This window comes from Somniosus microcephalus, chromosome 9 (assembly GCF_052327205.1).
Source record: "Somniosus microcephalus isolate GS21.2 chromosome 9, FLI_Smic_1.0, whole genome shotgun sequence".
NCBI lineage: Eukaryota > Metazoa > Chordata > Chondrichthyes > Squaliformes > Somniosidae > Somniosus > Somniosus microcephalus.
Window position 1 is genome coordinate 60,476,523 of NC_140995.1, and position 16,047 is coordinate 60,492,569.

At 46.0% G+C, this 16,047-nt stretch overlaps 1 protein-coding gene and 1 non-coding gene across 3 annotated transcripts in view; both read right to left on the reverse strand.

The window, feature by feature from the left end:
• Nucleotides 1-292: 292 nt before the first annotated feature.
• fbxo16 (F-box protein 16) overlaps nucleotides 293-16,047 on the reverse strand; it is a 45,545-nt gene continuing 29,790 nt past the window's right edge. The window contains exons 5-9 of one of the 2 annotated variants that reach the window (XM_085996651.1): nucleotides 14,311-14,475; nucleotides 10,783-10,997; nucleotides 8,914-9,016; nucleotides 2,399-2,591; nucleotides 293-1,146 (exon numbers count right to left, since the gene is read on the reverse strand). In XM_085996651.1, the coding sequence (XP_085852777.1) occupies nucleotides 1,079-1,146; nucleotides 2,399-2,591; nucleotides 8,914-9,016; nucleotides 10,783-10,997; nucleotides 14,311-14,475 (744 nt within the window). In that variant the 3' untranslated portion in view covers nucleotides 293-1,078. Of the gene's footprint in view, nucleotides 1,147-2,398; nucleotides 2,625-8,913; nucleotides 9,017-10,782; nucleotides 10,998-14,310; nucleotides 14,476-16,047 lie in introns of both variants that reach the window. The other variant, XM_085996650.1, reaches the window with a different exon arrangement.
• On the reverse strand, nucleotides 4,745-4,856 carry LOC147112413 (U5 spliceosomal RNA). The gene has a single exon (XR_015079658.1). It is a non-coding gene; the product is annotated as a U5 spliceosomal RNA (small nuclear RNA).

Below are 16,047 nucleotides of genomic sequence, written 5' to 3' on the forward strand. Positions count from 1 at the left end.
TCAAGGCTGAGATAGATAGATTTTTGGACTCTAGGGGAATCAAGGGATATGGAGATCGGGCAAGAAATAGGATCTGGAATGCACTGCCTGTGAGGGTGGTGGAGGCAGATTCAATCGTGGCTTTCAAAAGGGAATTGGATAAGTACCTGAAGGAAAAAATTTTGCAGGGCTACGGAGAAAGGGGGTGGTGGGGTTTGGGAGCTCTTGCAGAAAGCCGGCACGGGCTTGATGGGCCGAATGGCCTCCTTCAGTGCTGTAACCATTCTATGATAATCAATAAATCATTCAACAATCGTGATTCAAACCATTTATTTGAGATAGTATATTAGGAAGTCTGGTCAACTGATTTTACAGCAATCATTTGTACTCCACTCCAATCCATGAATCATAATGTCACCACACAGCAAATCAGGGGATAGAGCCAATGTAGCTTTTCTTAAATCCAGTATGGCTTTTGCTTTTGAGATGTTTTCTAGATGTGTAGATGCACGATCATTGTGGGTGGGAGGAAGGAATTGTGAATTTAAGTTTTGAAAAAAATTAAAAAGTGTTCCTGTGAACTTTTTCTTCCTCTTGAAGTTTCCCCACACCGGGATCTCAGACCTCAGCTAACTTCACACAGAATCCACTGCTAGGAGTTGCATTCATCTTCTGATTTCACTCCCTATCTGGGGGTTAGCTCTTCTCTTCCTTTGTACACTGTCCTAACACATCAGAAAAGGTGCAAAGCTCAATACTGGGTGGGGCGAGAGAAGCAAACAATATTGCATTCAATGGTTCAGGCTATTAGCAGTGATTTTAATATATTTCTTCAGTGACTTGAGACACAATATAAAAATGCCTTTAATTCTCATTTTTGTCTCTTGCTTTCACCAAAATGAAACAGGAATTATAATCATTTAACCCAACCACTCAAAGTGTTGCAGTTCATGCTATGATTAAAGGAGGTGTTGACACAGCAATCCAGCAGTGCCTTCAGTGTAGTCCTACTCCAGTTCACCCACTCCTCGCCGTTCTGCACTAACTGGCTCAGCCCGCTGGTGGGGTTACTGTCTCTGCTCCAGATGGCTTCTTCCTCTCATTCTTCATCAGACCCTCTCTCTGACGTGGGGACTTGCCACGGCTGACTCTCAAAGAATGGGCAGGCTGCGGGGGTGGGAATCGGGAGCAGAGAACATAGCAAGATGGTTATTTGTTTTTTTCCCTCGGGTGCGTTATTCTCTTCCTCTTCAAACTATAAAGTGAGCGATTGCGGGACACGTCACTCTCCAGTGAGAATAACGCTACAGTCGGACGAGCACTGATCTCCTTGGATCAGGAGGCACATTTTCCCACTGCAGTTATTGCTTCATGGCCTGGAACTCGGGCAGAACTAAAAGGTATGCATGTGTCTCACAAGTAACTAGATAGTTTATACTGAACACATGGAGTGACTAAGGGCTCATTTGCAGTGGTTTATGGATAAATTCAGCACTTCCGTTTAGCCCTAAGGCAATGCATGATACATACGTTTGTACTTAAGACTCTCTGTCCCTTCTGCCTAATCTAAACCGTGATCTGCACTAATCCTGTGCATGCCAGTGCCACATCATTCATCACCGAATCTTTTCTGCAACAGCCATTTCAACAGATTGTTTATTATAAATGCTTCAGAAAAGGCCAAAAACATAGTCAGCAATGTGCACACTGGCCAGCTACCATGTGACAACCTGACAGTATACCAAGCCTCCATACACAGTGCACGGATATCATTAGGATAGTGAATCACTTCAGTATAAAACTAGTTACAGTTTTGTTGTAAGAAAGCACAGTAGAGGAAACGTGCTTCTCTGCAGAGAGGAAACATCTCAAGAGTCAGAAGGTTGTCGGTTCGAGCCCCACTCCAGAGACTTGAGCCCATAATCTAGGCTGACACTCCCAGTACAGCACTGAGGGAGTGCTGCACCATCGGAAGTGTCGTCTTTCAGATGAGACATTAAACCGAGGCCCCATCTGCCCTCTCAGGTGGACGTAAAAGATCCCAAAGCACTATTTGAAGAACAGCAAGGGAGTTCTCCCCGGTGTCCTGGCCAATATTTATCCCTCAACCAACATCACTAAAAACAGATTGCCTGATCATTTTTCTTATTGCTGTTTGTGGGACCTGATTAAGTGCAAATTGGCTGCCACATTTGCCTATTTAATAACAGTGACTACACTTCAAAAGTACTTCATTGGCTGTAAAGTGCTTTGGAATGTCCTGAGAATGTGAAAGGCGCTATATAAATGCAAGATCTTTCTTTTCTTTCTATTTCTGCGGCCACTAAACCGTTTATAGATTGCTTAATTTGCTATTACCAGCAATGCTCAGACAGTATTAAAAAGGTGAATAATGCAGATGACTGGCATTGTTACTCACAAGGAACGGTCCTCTGAGTTCGCAGGGAGGCTTTCTGTCCCCTCTTGCTCAATGCTGGTATCGCAGGTCGAACTGGCCCTGGTCGAATCCCGGCGTTCCAGTCAGAGCTCCGGGTTAGTGCCTTGGCTTCCTCCTTGGAAACAAAATCTCCCACTGGACCATGACTTGCCCAGACTGGGCGCACTTGACGTTTCTGACTTAAGTTGAAGTCAAGAGACATGCACATCTGAGCACAAATCAAAGCCAAGAAACAATCAGAAGTGTTTGAAAATAGATAGAGGAAGGTTGCAACAAATAAGGCTGATGGCAGGCTGGTTCCACAGAGATAATGCATCATTAGACAGATGGGACAAGGTAGACTCATTATGCACTTGATATGGTTGGCAGAAAGGAGATAAAACACCTGGCTGATCGGAACTGGGGCACCAGTGTGGGCACTGTACCCCTGCATTAGGGTTGGCAAAAAAATCTGTCTGCCCCCTCAGTTGGACGTAAAAGATCCCACAGCACTATTGGAAGAAGAGCAGGGAGTTCTCCCCAGTGTCCCAGCCAATATTAACCCTCAACCAACATCATTAAAACAGATTATTGATTTTTATGAAGAGGTAACAGAGAGAGTAGACAAGGGTAATGCAATAGATGTCATTTATCTAGATTTTCAAAAGGCCTTCGATAAGATACCACCTAATCGACTAATGAATAAGATCAGAGAATGCGGAGTCAGGGTACAAGTAGCAGAATGGATAGCTAGCTGGCTTCAAGACAAAAAGCAGAGAGTAGGGGTAAAGGGTAGCTATTCACAGTGGCAGAAGATAGGTAGTGGTGTTCCACAAGGATCAGTGCTGGGACCACTGTTGTTCACAATTTATATTAACGATTTAGACTTTGAAATCAAAAACACAATTTCTAAATTTGCAGAGGACACCAAATTGGGGGGGATAGTCAATACAGGAAACTTTCTGGTATCCGGCACGGACGGGACCGAGCTGGTGCCGGTATATCAACATTGCCGGAGAATCGAGCGCTATAGTTAAAACATACGGAGCTCCAACAAACCCTGTTGCTTAGCAACAGCTTCAAAACGATCAGCACAGCTTGCGTCTCTGTAGCTTAGCAACAGCTTCAGTTAGACGCTTGCACAGCCAGAAATGAGTAAAAAAAAACTAAAAGTAAACAAAGTTATCTGAACCGACTCCTGAATTTTGCCGGTTAACCGACATTTCCGGTTATTTAGTGGCCGGTTAATCGAAAGTTTCCTGTACTGAGGAGGACTGCAACAAATTACAGGAGGACATTAATAAACTTGTAGAATGGGCACATAATTGGCAAATGAATTTCAACACAGATAAATGTGAGGTTTTACATTTTGGTAGGAAGAATAGGGAGATCACTTATTACTTGGAGGGTGTGAGTCTGGGTGGGGTAGAGGAGCAAAGGGATCTTGGAGTACAAATACACACATTGCTAAAAGTAGCGACAGAGGTTAACAAGGCCATAAAAAAAGCAAACCAAGCACTAGGGTTTATTTCTAGAGGAATAGAATTGAAAAGTAGTGAAGTTATGCTAAACCTGTATCTAACCTTGGTTGGATCACACTTGGAGTACTGCATACAATTCTGGTAGCCATATTATGAAAAGGATATAGAGGCACTGGAGAGGGTGCAGAGAAGGATGATACCAGATTTGCGAGGGTATACCTATCAGGAAAGGATGAACAGGCTGGGTCTCTTTTCTCCTGAAAAAAGAGGGCTGAGGGGTGACCTAATTACGAAAGGTTTTGATTAGAGTAGATAGAGAGAGAGTGTTTCCAGTTGTGCGGAAGAGCATAACTAGAGGCCATCAATATAAGATAGCCACTAAGAAATCAAATAGGGAATTCAGAAGAAACTTCTTTACCCAGAGGGTGGTGAGAATGTGGAACTCGCTACCACAGGGAGTAGTTGAGGCAAATAGTATAGATGCATTTAAGAGACTAGATAAGCATATGAGGGAGAAGGGAATAGAGAGTTATGCTGATAGAGTTAGATGAGGAAAGTCCGAAGGAAGCTCATGTGGAGCATTAACACCGGCATAGACTGGTTGGGCCAAATGGCCTGTTTCTGTGCCGTATATCCTATGTAATCCTCTAAGATTATCTGGTCATTATCTCATTGCTGTTTGTGGGAGCTTGATGTGTGCAAATTGGCTGCTGTGTTTCCCTACATTACAACAGTGACTGCACTTCAAAAGTACTTCATTGGCTGTAAAAAGCTTTGGGATATCCTGAGGTCATAGAAGGTGCTATATAAATGCAAGTTCCTTCGCTCACCCTCTCACCGTATCAACTCCACCCACCCACTCACCTTTAAATCTTTTTTCTCTCCAGAAATGGATCTAATTACCACTTGAAATCATCTGCTCCACAGAAACCTTTAGTAAAAGGCTAAAGATTTATAGGATATGGAAAAACCAGGGTGTAAAAGAAAGACTTGCATTTATATAGCGCCTTTCACAACCACTGGACGTCTCAAAGCACTTTACAGCCAATTAAGTACTTTTGGAGTGTAGTCACTGTTCCTTGTGAATATATGCTTGCGCCACCCTCCTCATTCACTTTTAAGGACTTGTAAAGAGTGGGCAGGCATAGCCAATTTGCATACAGCAAGCTCCCACAAACAGCAATGTGATAATAACCAGATAATCTGTTTTTGTTATGTTGATTGAGGGATAACTTCCCTGCTCTTCTTCGAAATAGTGCCATGGGATCTTTTACATCCACCTGAGAGAGCAGACGGAGCCTCGGTTTAACATCTCATCCGAAAGATAGCACCTCCAACAGTGCAGCACTCCCTCAGCACTGCACTGGAGTGTCAGCCTAGATTTTTGTGCTCAAGTCCCTGGAGCGGGACTTAAACCCACAACCTTCTGACTCAGAGGCAAGAGTGCTACCCACTGAGCCACTGGCTTTCCTGGAAATTTATTCTCCAAATCTATTACCTTTTGTCAAAAAAGTTCTGCCTGGCTTCCCTTCTTACCCCTGAACTCCTATTATTTGAACTTGTGTCTCCTGGTATTTCAGCCCTTAACTGTAGTGCACAATTTTTCATCAATAAAATAAAACCTAGCTGTTATCCCCATTATTACAGAGGCGCAGTAAAGGAGAACTGTCACTAGGTGGCATAGAAGCACCAATTCTGACGTGTTTAACAGCTGACAGAGCAAATGGTGGGATGGGAGCTTCGTTTGGTTCAGCCAGGCGAAGGGGCTTATGCGACTGGGTAATTCGTTGGTAGGGGTGGAATTAGAGTCCACCATAGCAACAAGGGAATTACTGCTTGTTATAGTCCCCAGTTGTGTACTCTATGTTGTTTGTAACCTGGATTTTATTCTCCACAGATACAGTGATTTTGTTTAATAGTGCATGTTTTAGCCAGTGTATGTTAGGCCAAATAAATATAAGTTTGATTTTTCACCGAAGCATTCCTCTCCGTTACTTATTCCATTTACACTCTGAATAATAATTCCCGGGTATAGAACTTTCGTAAGGTGGGGGTGATTCGAACCGTCCGTCTAGCAATTGGGCTAGGATCAAAAACCGCTTACATCTCTTGGCGACTATACATCACTGTACTAAGCTTCTCCACTACATCCTAGCACTGCAAGTGGCCTCCAGGAGTGGGCAAAATACCTTCACACCACCCGCCTAAATACAGGCCTGTTGGATAATCATCTGGCATTGTGTTCACATTGGGAGTACTCCAGATCATGTTTGAGGCTTGTTCCTTCTACATCCTCCTGTTCCTTGTGAATATATGCTTGTTCCACCCTCCTCAGAGTCTGGGGTGTTTTCCAGTATATTTCATTCACTTTTAAGGACTTGCAAAGAGTGGGTGGACAGGCACTGCCAGCTGGTGTTGATGAATGGTCCGATGCCCACAGGTATCAGTGACAGAACACGGTCCCTTTGGTAGGAACATTCCTATGTGTGCTGCAAGATTTTGCATGGCATGTAAATGGTTTCCAAATCATTGCTTTAGAATTTGCTTGATTGATAACTAATGGAATGTTGGCCTTTATCTCAGGGGGCTGTAATACAAAGGTGAGGAAAGTGATGCTTCAGTTGTACAGAGCCTTGTACAGGCCCCATTTGGAGCACTGTGTTCAGTTCTGGGCAACACACCTCAGGAAGAATATATTGGCCTTGGAGGGGATGCAGCGCAGCATTAGCTGAATGATACCAGGGCTAAAAGGGTTAAATTTTGAGGACTGGTTGCATAAACTTGGCTTCTATTCCCTTGAGTTTAGAAGATTGAAGGGTGATCTATTGAGGTGTTTAAAATGATAAAGGGATTCAATAGGGTAAAGAGAAAGAGAAACAATTTCCTCTGGTGGGGGAATCCAGAACAAGGGGCATAACCTTAAAATTAAAGCCAAGCCATTTAGAAATGAGGAAGCACTTCTTCATAAAAAAGGTTGTGGAAATCTAGAACTCTCTCCCCCAAAAGGCTGTGGATGTTGGAGGGTCCACAGAAATTGTCAAGACTGAGATCGATAGATTTTTGTTGGGTAAGGGTATAAGGTATATGGAGGAAAGGCGGGTAAACGGAGTTCAGGTACAAATCAGCCATGGTCTAACTGAATGGCAGAACAGGCTCGAGAGGCTGAATGGCCTACTCCTGCTTCTATGATGATTATTCCCAACAATTGTGCAAAATGTATTATTGCCCAAAACTCACTCCTGCTCTGTGTCTGTCCGCCGCCATTTTGACTGGGGCCTTTGGACAGGCAGCCAAGGTTTCCACCGGAAACAGGAGGGAGCCTCACTCTACAATGCGAATCAAGATCTTAGGACATCAATAGGGCCCCAGTGCAATTTTCAAGTCCCAATGGGCAGAGGGCGTGCTGCGTCCTGTGGCATTGCACATAGAGCAGCCTTAGAAGCAGTCTGTAAAGGGACTGCTGGTGGCCGCTCCAAAAATGGGGCAGGTAGGAGCATTATTGCAAAAATCGACCAGCCTGATGCCTGACCCTTCGCAGGCTGTACCCCCCGGGGTGAAAACATCCCCCCTGCCCTCCTTAACCTAACTCCTCCGAGGAGCCACTAGATTTCCCTCTTCCTCTGATTAGAATCCAGGGGCAGCTCCCTGCGAATATAACAATGGGGTGACCATCAATATGGTTCAGGCCTCTGGGTGGTGGGCTCACTCTGGCCCCCTTTCACCCGCATCAAAATCATGTCTCCCCCCTCCCGCCACACCACGGTGTTTTATTGTTAAAAATTACAGCAAGATGTGCTTTGAAATTTACCATTGGATGAAGTCCTGGGAAAAATTGTACATCCAAATTAAAAAAAGAGAAAAACAAAAATGGGGACATCATTACTCAATGAGAGGTGTTGAATTAGTGGGGATGGGGAGGGGAGAATCAGAGAAATCTGGGAGTAACAGCAGACTCAACACTTACCACATCCAATCATTGTGGAGCAGCAATCAACAAAGGAAACAGAATGGTCAGTCACATTGTCAAAGCAGAGTACAAGTCTGACGCTGACATATGGTGCTCTGGTGCTGCACCTTGACCAGCTCTGGTCACCGAGGTGGGAGGGAAATGCCTGGACCCTAAAAACCATGCAGAGAAGGGCCCGAGGCCAATTCCTACTGTCAGAGAACTGAGTAATGAGGAAAGGTTAGAAGGACTCAGACTCCTTCTGCTTAAAAGGAGGTGAATGACGGAGGCTGATACAGGCACGCAAGATACTAAGTGGAATAGAAAAGGTGGATCAAGTTAAACTGTGACTACAGGACAGGGACACCTGTACTTGTACTGGTGATCTTTAGTTCCTTTCTTTGCTCAGACAGCACCAGTGGGACTTACAAAGCTCTGAGACTCAACAAAACTGGAGTTGGAAGAGGAGCTGGTGCTGCCATTTTGGTCTCACCTCGAGGATTACCTCTTGAGAACTAGAACTTGAGGCCTCTTTGGGTTGACGACGCAGGGATGTTATTCTTGCCTGAAGGACTGCCTCCCGACAAACTATAATGGCCCTCTGCTTAGTTTGGAGCAGGCAACTTTTGGAATTGCGAGGTCTCAGGTAGATAAGAGTCGAGGAAGGGCCCAGGACAATCAGTGCAGCTCTGATAATTGGGTCCCACCTCCCGCTGCAAACCACAGAAAGTCTTCCTTGATCAACTGACAATAAAAATCCCACGGCCACAAACTCATCAACAAAATGTAAATAGTGAAAGGCTGATCCTAAGAATACCATAAATTTGGGAACAGTGACCGTGAAACAGACATCATCATGGAGGACACCAAGGGAATGAAACTGCTCTTTGCTGAAAGTTGGAATCGGGCGACAGCGACTCGGCAGCCCGTATTACATCGCGCACAATTTTGTTTTTCATTTAACTCAATGAGCACGGTATAAAGCAGGCCGCGACTTCACTATCGGCCATTTTGCCCTTTCTCCAAAGACCAATTTCACCCTCTTCAAGTTCCTTAAAGAAAGTTGAGGAAGGAAGTATTAGCAAGCCTACCAGTGATTTCACTTTCCTCATTTTGTAGTTTACTGATGGATGCTTCTTTCTTTCATGTCCCTGTCGGCTAAGGTCAGGGGTGGCTCCGCCTCCCTTCCTTTTCCTGGAAAAATATAGCAGCCCCCACCCAAAAATAATGATATTAATTCAAGACACGACATACAGAATGAATAGAGAATAATGCACAGCGACAGGTGAGATAGGCACAGGCCCAACCCATTACCTGCAGTAAGGTGCGAGGGAAGTTACTCGGAGGCTATGTGACAGGTTACACGAATAAACCACAATAATCCCCACTAACATGTCAAACATCAAACCGAACATAAAAAGGAATAGCCTACTCTGTTCAATTAAAAATCGATCCATAAATAATAAAATACAATAAAAGATAACTTATTGTTTTATACATAAATTGTTAGTTTTGTCAGTTTTTTTAATTTGGGGGTCTGTGGTATAGTTTGACCCAAAATAAAGCTATTTATAGCTTTCATAGATCGAGTGAACTCATTTTACTTTTATTTAAATCTTTTCCACACTCTCCTCAATAAAAAGATTATTCCCAAGGTCTCAGTTAGATTCCCATTCGGAAAGGTACTGGGCTCCAGTATTCTTCTCCTCACTGTTCTTGGGTGCTGCACCTCACCTGAGCTGAACCCACTGGCATTTGCAGGTTCAGGCCATTTACGTGACTCCAATGTGGTCCAGCCGCCCACCATCGCCCTGTACCTAGAATCAGGGGCAGAAAGGCAGTGGTGGCAATGGGAAACCCAACCCCAAAGACTTGATGGCCCCTGTGGAAAAAGAAAAGCACATTTCCCTTTCTTGACCTTGCTGCCTGGCCCTCATACAACTTCCGATGTGAAGGGGGCCAGGAGCAGGAGCCTGTGGCAGCCTCTTCAGGCCCCATGTGAAGGGGGCCAGGAGCAGCAGCAGGAGCCTGTGGCAGCTTCTTCAGGCCCCATGTGAAGGGGGCCAGGAGCAGGAGCCTGTGACAGCTTCTTCAGGCCCCATGTGAAGGGGGCCAGGAGCAGGAGCCTGTGACAGCTTCTTCAGGCCCCATGTGAAGGGGGCCAGGAGCAGGAGCCTGTGGCAGCCTCTTCAGGCCCCATGTGAAGGGGGCCAGGAGCAGGAGCCTGTGGCAGCTTCTTCAGGCCCCATGTGAAGGGGGCCAGGAGCAGGAGCCTGTGACAGCTTCTTCAGGCCCCATGTGAAGGGGGCCAGGAGCAGGAGCCTGTGACAGCTTCTTCAGGGGCCATGTGAAGGGGGCCAGGAGCAGGAGCCTGTGGCAGCCTCTTCAGGCCCCATGTGAAGGGGGCCAGGAGCAGGAGCCTGTGACAGCTTCTTCAGGCCCCATCTGAAGGGGGCCAGGAGCAGGAGCCTGTGACAGCTTCTTCAGGCCCCATGTGAAGGGGGCCAGGAGCAGGAGCCTGTGACAGCCTCTTCAGGGGCCAGGAGCAGGAGCCTGTGACAGCTTCTACAGGCCCCATGTGAAGGGGGCCAGGAGCAGGAGCCTGTGACAGCCTCTTCAGGCTTCATTCTTCTAGTTATCCCTCTGGTGAACCTTCAGGAACACATGGTAGGGCTGGGAATGCCCCATTTACGTGCCCGGCCCTTTGCCTGCCACCCAGAGAAAGCTCCCGAAACCCCAGGACAACGTGAAAGGGGTGGAGACTCGGCAACAGACATCCCCGCCCCTTTTCGTCGGGGAAATTAATCTTTCCCTGGGCCCATTGAGAGCGACATCAGGGCCCTGGAATCCACTGACGCGTCGCGGCAACAGCTAGAGAACTGGGGTGTTGGGACACCAACAAGCCCCTCCCGAGTGATTTGCGCTCCCTTCCCCAAACCCCCAAAAACAGGTTTCCTTACGCTTGCCCGGCTTGCTCAGTGGGGTCACAGTTGTCCAGGTAGTTGAAGCGTATGGTGTCTGTCGGGTGCCGGTCTGACCCGCGCCAGGGCGGGAGCTCGTGCCACGCTTTCCCAGGCAGGGATCGAGTTGCTGTTGTCTTGGGCTGCTTCTGGTCCGCGGGATCCTTCGGTAACGGATGGACTTCCGCCACAATAAACTCGTCTTTGGGCAGAGTCTGGGAACAGGAGGAACGCTGAATAAAGAGACTGTGGAGTCAGTCCCACAGGTTGTTAAGCTTGACCTTGGAAAGGGGGCGGCGGGTGTCAAGGAAGAACTCCACAACCCGCACAAGACCCTCGAATCTAGTATGAGGTTTAAAAATAGAGAAGCGTAGAATCTTACAGCACAGAAGGAGGCCATTCGACCCATCGTGCCTGTGCTGGCTCTTTAAAAGAGCTATCCAATTAGTCCCACTTGCCCTGCTCTTTCCCCATAGCACTGCAAATTTCTCGTTTTCAAGTATTTATCCAATTCCCCTTTGAAAGTTATTATTGAATCTACTTCCACCACCCTTTAAGGCAGTGCATTCCAGATCATAACAACTCACAGCATAAAAACTATTATCCTCATCTTCCCTCTGGCTCTTTTGCCAATTACCTTAAATCTGTTTCCTCTGGTTACTGACCCTCTACTGGAAACAGTTTATCCTTATTTACTCTATGAAAACCCCTCATAATTTTGAACACCTCAATTAAATCTCCCCTTAACCTTCTCTGCTCTGAGGAGAACAACCCCAGCTTCTCTAATCTCTCCATGTAACTGAAGGCCCTCATCCTTGGTGCCATTCTAGTAAATCTCCTCTGTCCCCTCTCCAAGGCTTTGACATCCTTCCTAAAGTGTGGTGTCCAGAATTGGTCACAATATTCCAACTGAGCCTAACCTGTGTTTTATAAAGGTTTAGCATACCTTCTTTGCTGCTCTGCATTCAAGGCCATTCTGTGTTCAAATAATAACTGGTTAATAGTTTTAACATATGTAAGCCAAAAGACTTATTGTCCACATGCATTGAATGGATGACACTGGCGAGCCAATACTGTGGTGTGTCTGTGCATACAGTGACAGTGAGAACTGGATTCTAGTATTGCTGCATTGTTTGGAGCCTTGACACCTCGCCAGAGATTAAGAGTAACTCTCAAAGCAGTTTATTTGTATTCCACAAAAATAAAGTACTTTGTTAACTAACTTCAAATCATTAATAAGTTGAAGGAGTGGATTTACAGTTTTTTTTCTAAATGTCTCCATTTTCTTTCTACCATGTGTCCTCCAACCCCCAGATGTGAGTAGACTGTGGACTTGCTGCTGTACACACCGAGGCTACTCTACCAATAGTTGCTGGGAGATTGTTAGGAGCAGCCTGGAATGACTTTTGTCCTGTTTGGGATTGATACAGGGCTATGGGGAAAGAGTGAGGCAGTGGGATTAGTTTGGGATTGATACAGGGCAATGGGAAGAGAGCGGGGCAGTGGGATTTGTTTTGGATTGATACAGGGCTATGGGGAGAGAGCGGGGCAGTGGGATGTGTTTGGGATTGATTCAGGGAAATGGGGAGAGACCGGGGCAATGGGATTAGTTTGGGATTGATACAGGGCTATGGGGAGAGAGCAGGGCAGTGGGATTTGTTTTGGATTGATACAGGATTATGGGGAGAGAGCAGGGCAGTGAGATTTGTTTTGGATTGCTCTAGCAATGAGCCTCCTTCTGTGATGTAAACTTCTATGGAAACTTGACCTTATGCTTGAAGCATACAAGGTAATGTGCCATAGGGAAACATTGAAATATTCTACCCTTGGGGTTATGCATTGGAAAGAGTACGGCCTACCCACTGTGTCCTCCAGATCTCTCCAAAGCAGCAGAAAACACCATGCTAGGTGCAAGCTTTCAGCTCAGTGGTAACATTCCCGCCTCTAAGTCAGAAGGTGCAGGGTTCGTACCCCGCTCCAGACAGTCCCGGCGAGTGGGGACCAGAGCTCCGGCTCTGAACTCTGGGTTGACATCCAACGGGATCCTCGCATCCAGTGGGTGTGGGTGCCCCTCCGTCCCCTCACCATGTGGGTTGTGGGAGCCCATAAAACCCTACCACTATATAGGATTAACATCCCAATCAGCTGCTATAAAGATGGTTACAGCCATAGAAGCAGTGTTCACATCGCCATCCTGTCACACTGTTAATCATGGTGTGGAGATGCCGGAGTTGGACTGAGGTGGACAAATGTAAGAAGTCACACAACACCAGGTTATAGTCCAACAGCTTGAAATCACAAGCTTTCAGAGCGCTGCTCCTTCGTCAGCCTGCAAATCCTTCCACTACTTCACACTATTCTCCAAGGGAAGAGTGTGAAGAAATATGTGACAGGTCAGATAGCGTAGGCCAAAATTACTAATCAAATTTATTGTAAGATAAAGATTAGACAGAAGCAAGCATGAATCAGAAGAGAAATGGTACTTTATCCCATCCATTCCGAAGTCTTAGCAGTTCTCTTTAGTAACTTGATCATGAGTTGTGATGGAAAGCTTTAACTGAGGAATGAGCCCTTGTAGGCTCTGTCAGTCCTTAATTGGTATAAGGACACAGTGAAATAGGAAACTGAAGACCTTGAGGCATCAGTCTCTTTGCTTACCTCCAAACTAGCATAACAAAGATAATTATGCCACCCTTCCCAATTAATCAACAGCAACAACAATTTGCATTTCTTTAGCACCTTTAACATAGTAAAACATCCCAAGGCACTTAATCAAAACTGACCACCTTTGAAATACAGCTTGCAGTGGCAGAGCAGAGACATAAGGAATCCACAGGTGTAAACAACTTCAACCCAGCACTGAGCCTCACCAGACAAGTTATGATTTACTTAGAATCATGTCCTGGACAATTTGTTTATGTGTTTACCCCTTATGACTGAGAATTCAATCATATCTTTTTAACAATGCAGTTATCTGGACCAATTTAAAACTGTAATTAATATACACTATTCCCAGGGGAATGTATCATGATTTGCTAGCTGGCTCTCGAGTTAAGACAAGGGAACCACAGCAGTTTTCAGACATTTTCCATTTTAATCATTCCAGTGCCCAGACCAAGTTACAAATTCAACAAAAACAAAAGACTGGGCTAGTCTTAGGATCTGTCACAGGGACAAACACTTCAATTTAAAAATTGCAAATTTATTGCTCCACAAAATAATAAACTATGCATTAATTCTTATAATTAATTCTTATAATATATGATCGCCATGTTTTTAAGCTCATTCGTTTTTATATTGTGTACTTTGCTCTCTGAGAGAATGAACAGTTTTGAGACCTGTATCAGTACTGCATACAGTGATATGACAGCTGGTCATTCTTTCCTTAGAAACACCTCTACACCTTTTCCTAGGTTTTCAGGTACAGGGTATGTTACCTTTCCCAATACTGGAAATATAAGCACAGTTACAGCTATCAAACTAGTGAATGCAATAAACTGCTGATGTATATAGGGATATGTTACTAACCTTTGGTTTGGTGACATTCAGTTCCTTCACCATCTCAATGTAGTGCCTCTTCCAGATTCTTTGCTCGTAGGGAGTGGGTGAGAAGCTGATGTACCAGCCCAGTCTCAGGCATTTGGGCATCCAGAGTTGGTCCAGTTCAGCCAAACCCTTCCAGTGCCAGCTCACCTGCGGCACAGCAGAAAGGACACAGCTCATTTTCAGCGAGATCTGAGGAGCGGCAATACTAACAACGTACACGTGCAAGTCTGTGGCCGGAATTTTCCAGCGGCCGTGCGTGCAGATTTGGAGGCGGGTTAGCAGTAAAATTTGCAGAAGATGGGAGCGGGTCAGGAACATGCCGTGATCCGGCCTCCTCGCGCCTTTAACTCGGGCGCGTTTGCCAGCGCTCCACACACCCGAATGGCAGAGGCAGGCAACCTAATTAATCTCATTAATTCCTTGTGGTGAGACCCTTAACAGGGATTTTAAGCAGATCTTTTGAATTGCACTGGATGACCACAGAAATCACGCAGCTCGGGAACCACGTTTATCAACCTGAAGCAGAAGCTCAGTGGCCATTGATCGATGTCATTAATGCAGAGCATGGAAATCCCAATAAATACTCCCACATGACACCTGATTACTTGCCGACTTCATTTTGAGCACAGATTTAGGTGTCTACAGTTTGCAAGTCTATTCTGCAACCTCGGAAGCCACTCTCACCACATTGCTAGTAACTATAACGACAGTGACAGATTGCTGCTCTGATCTCCACTTGACCTGCCATCTATTACATAAAGCATGGATGGATGGATACTGTCTCACCTTGGTCCTCAGAATCAGACCAGGATGAGCCCCAACACCAGCAGCAGCAACAACACCAACAACCTTCTCCTCAACGACGTGATGCTCCACAGGACAGAGGGCATCAGCGCTGCACCACGCCGGAGGTGATACCAGCAACACAGTGTACAGTATATAGACAGAGGATGAGCTTCCACAAAATGACTGAGCAGCAGTGCCAAAGAAGGCTCAGGCTATCATGCCAGGTCGTTGCAGACATTTGCAGCTTGCTGGAGCAGGACCTGCAGCCTTGCCAGTGGATGTCAAAGTCACCAGTGCCCTCAACCTCTTCGCCTCAGGCTCCATCCAGGGATCTGCAGCAGATATTTACGGCATCTCGCAGTTGGCCGCCCACAGATGCATTACACAGGTGACGCTATGTTTGACAAGTCAGCCAATTATGTCAACTTTGCCACTGATGAAGCCAGTGTTACTGAGCCGGCGCTTGGCTTTGCCACTCTGGCAGGCTTCCCACGGGTACAGGGCATCATCGACTGCACACATATGGCCATCAGGGCACCCCCACATCACCCAGGAGTGTTTGTGAACCACAAGGACTTCCACTTCCTCAATGTGCAGCTTGTCTGCAACCATAGATCATGATGCATGTATGCACCAAAATCCCTGGCAGCTGTCATGACTCTTTCATTCTGCGCCAGTCCACTCTCTCTCAGCTCTTCGCACCGCAAAACACACTTACCGACTGGCTGCTTGGAGACAAGGGCTATCCACTGAAGACATGGCTTATGACACCCTTGAGGAGGCCAAGCAGTGAGGCTCAGGAGCGCTATAATGAAAGCCACATGTCCACCAGATGTGTCATAGAGCAAACAATTGGCATGCTGAAGATACGCTTCAGATGCCTTGACAGATCTGGAGGAGTCCTTCAGTACTCACCAGCCAGGATCTCCAGAA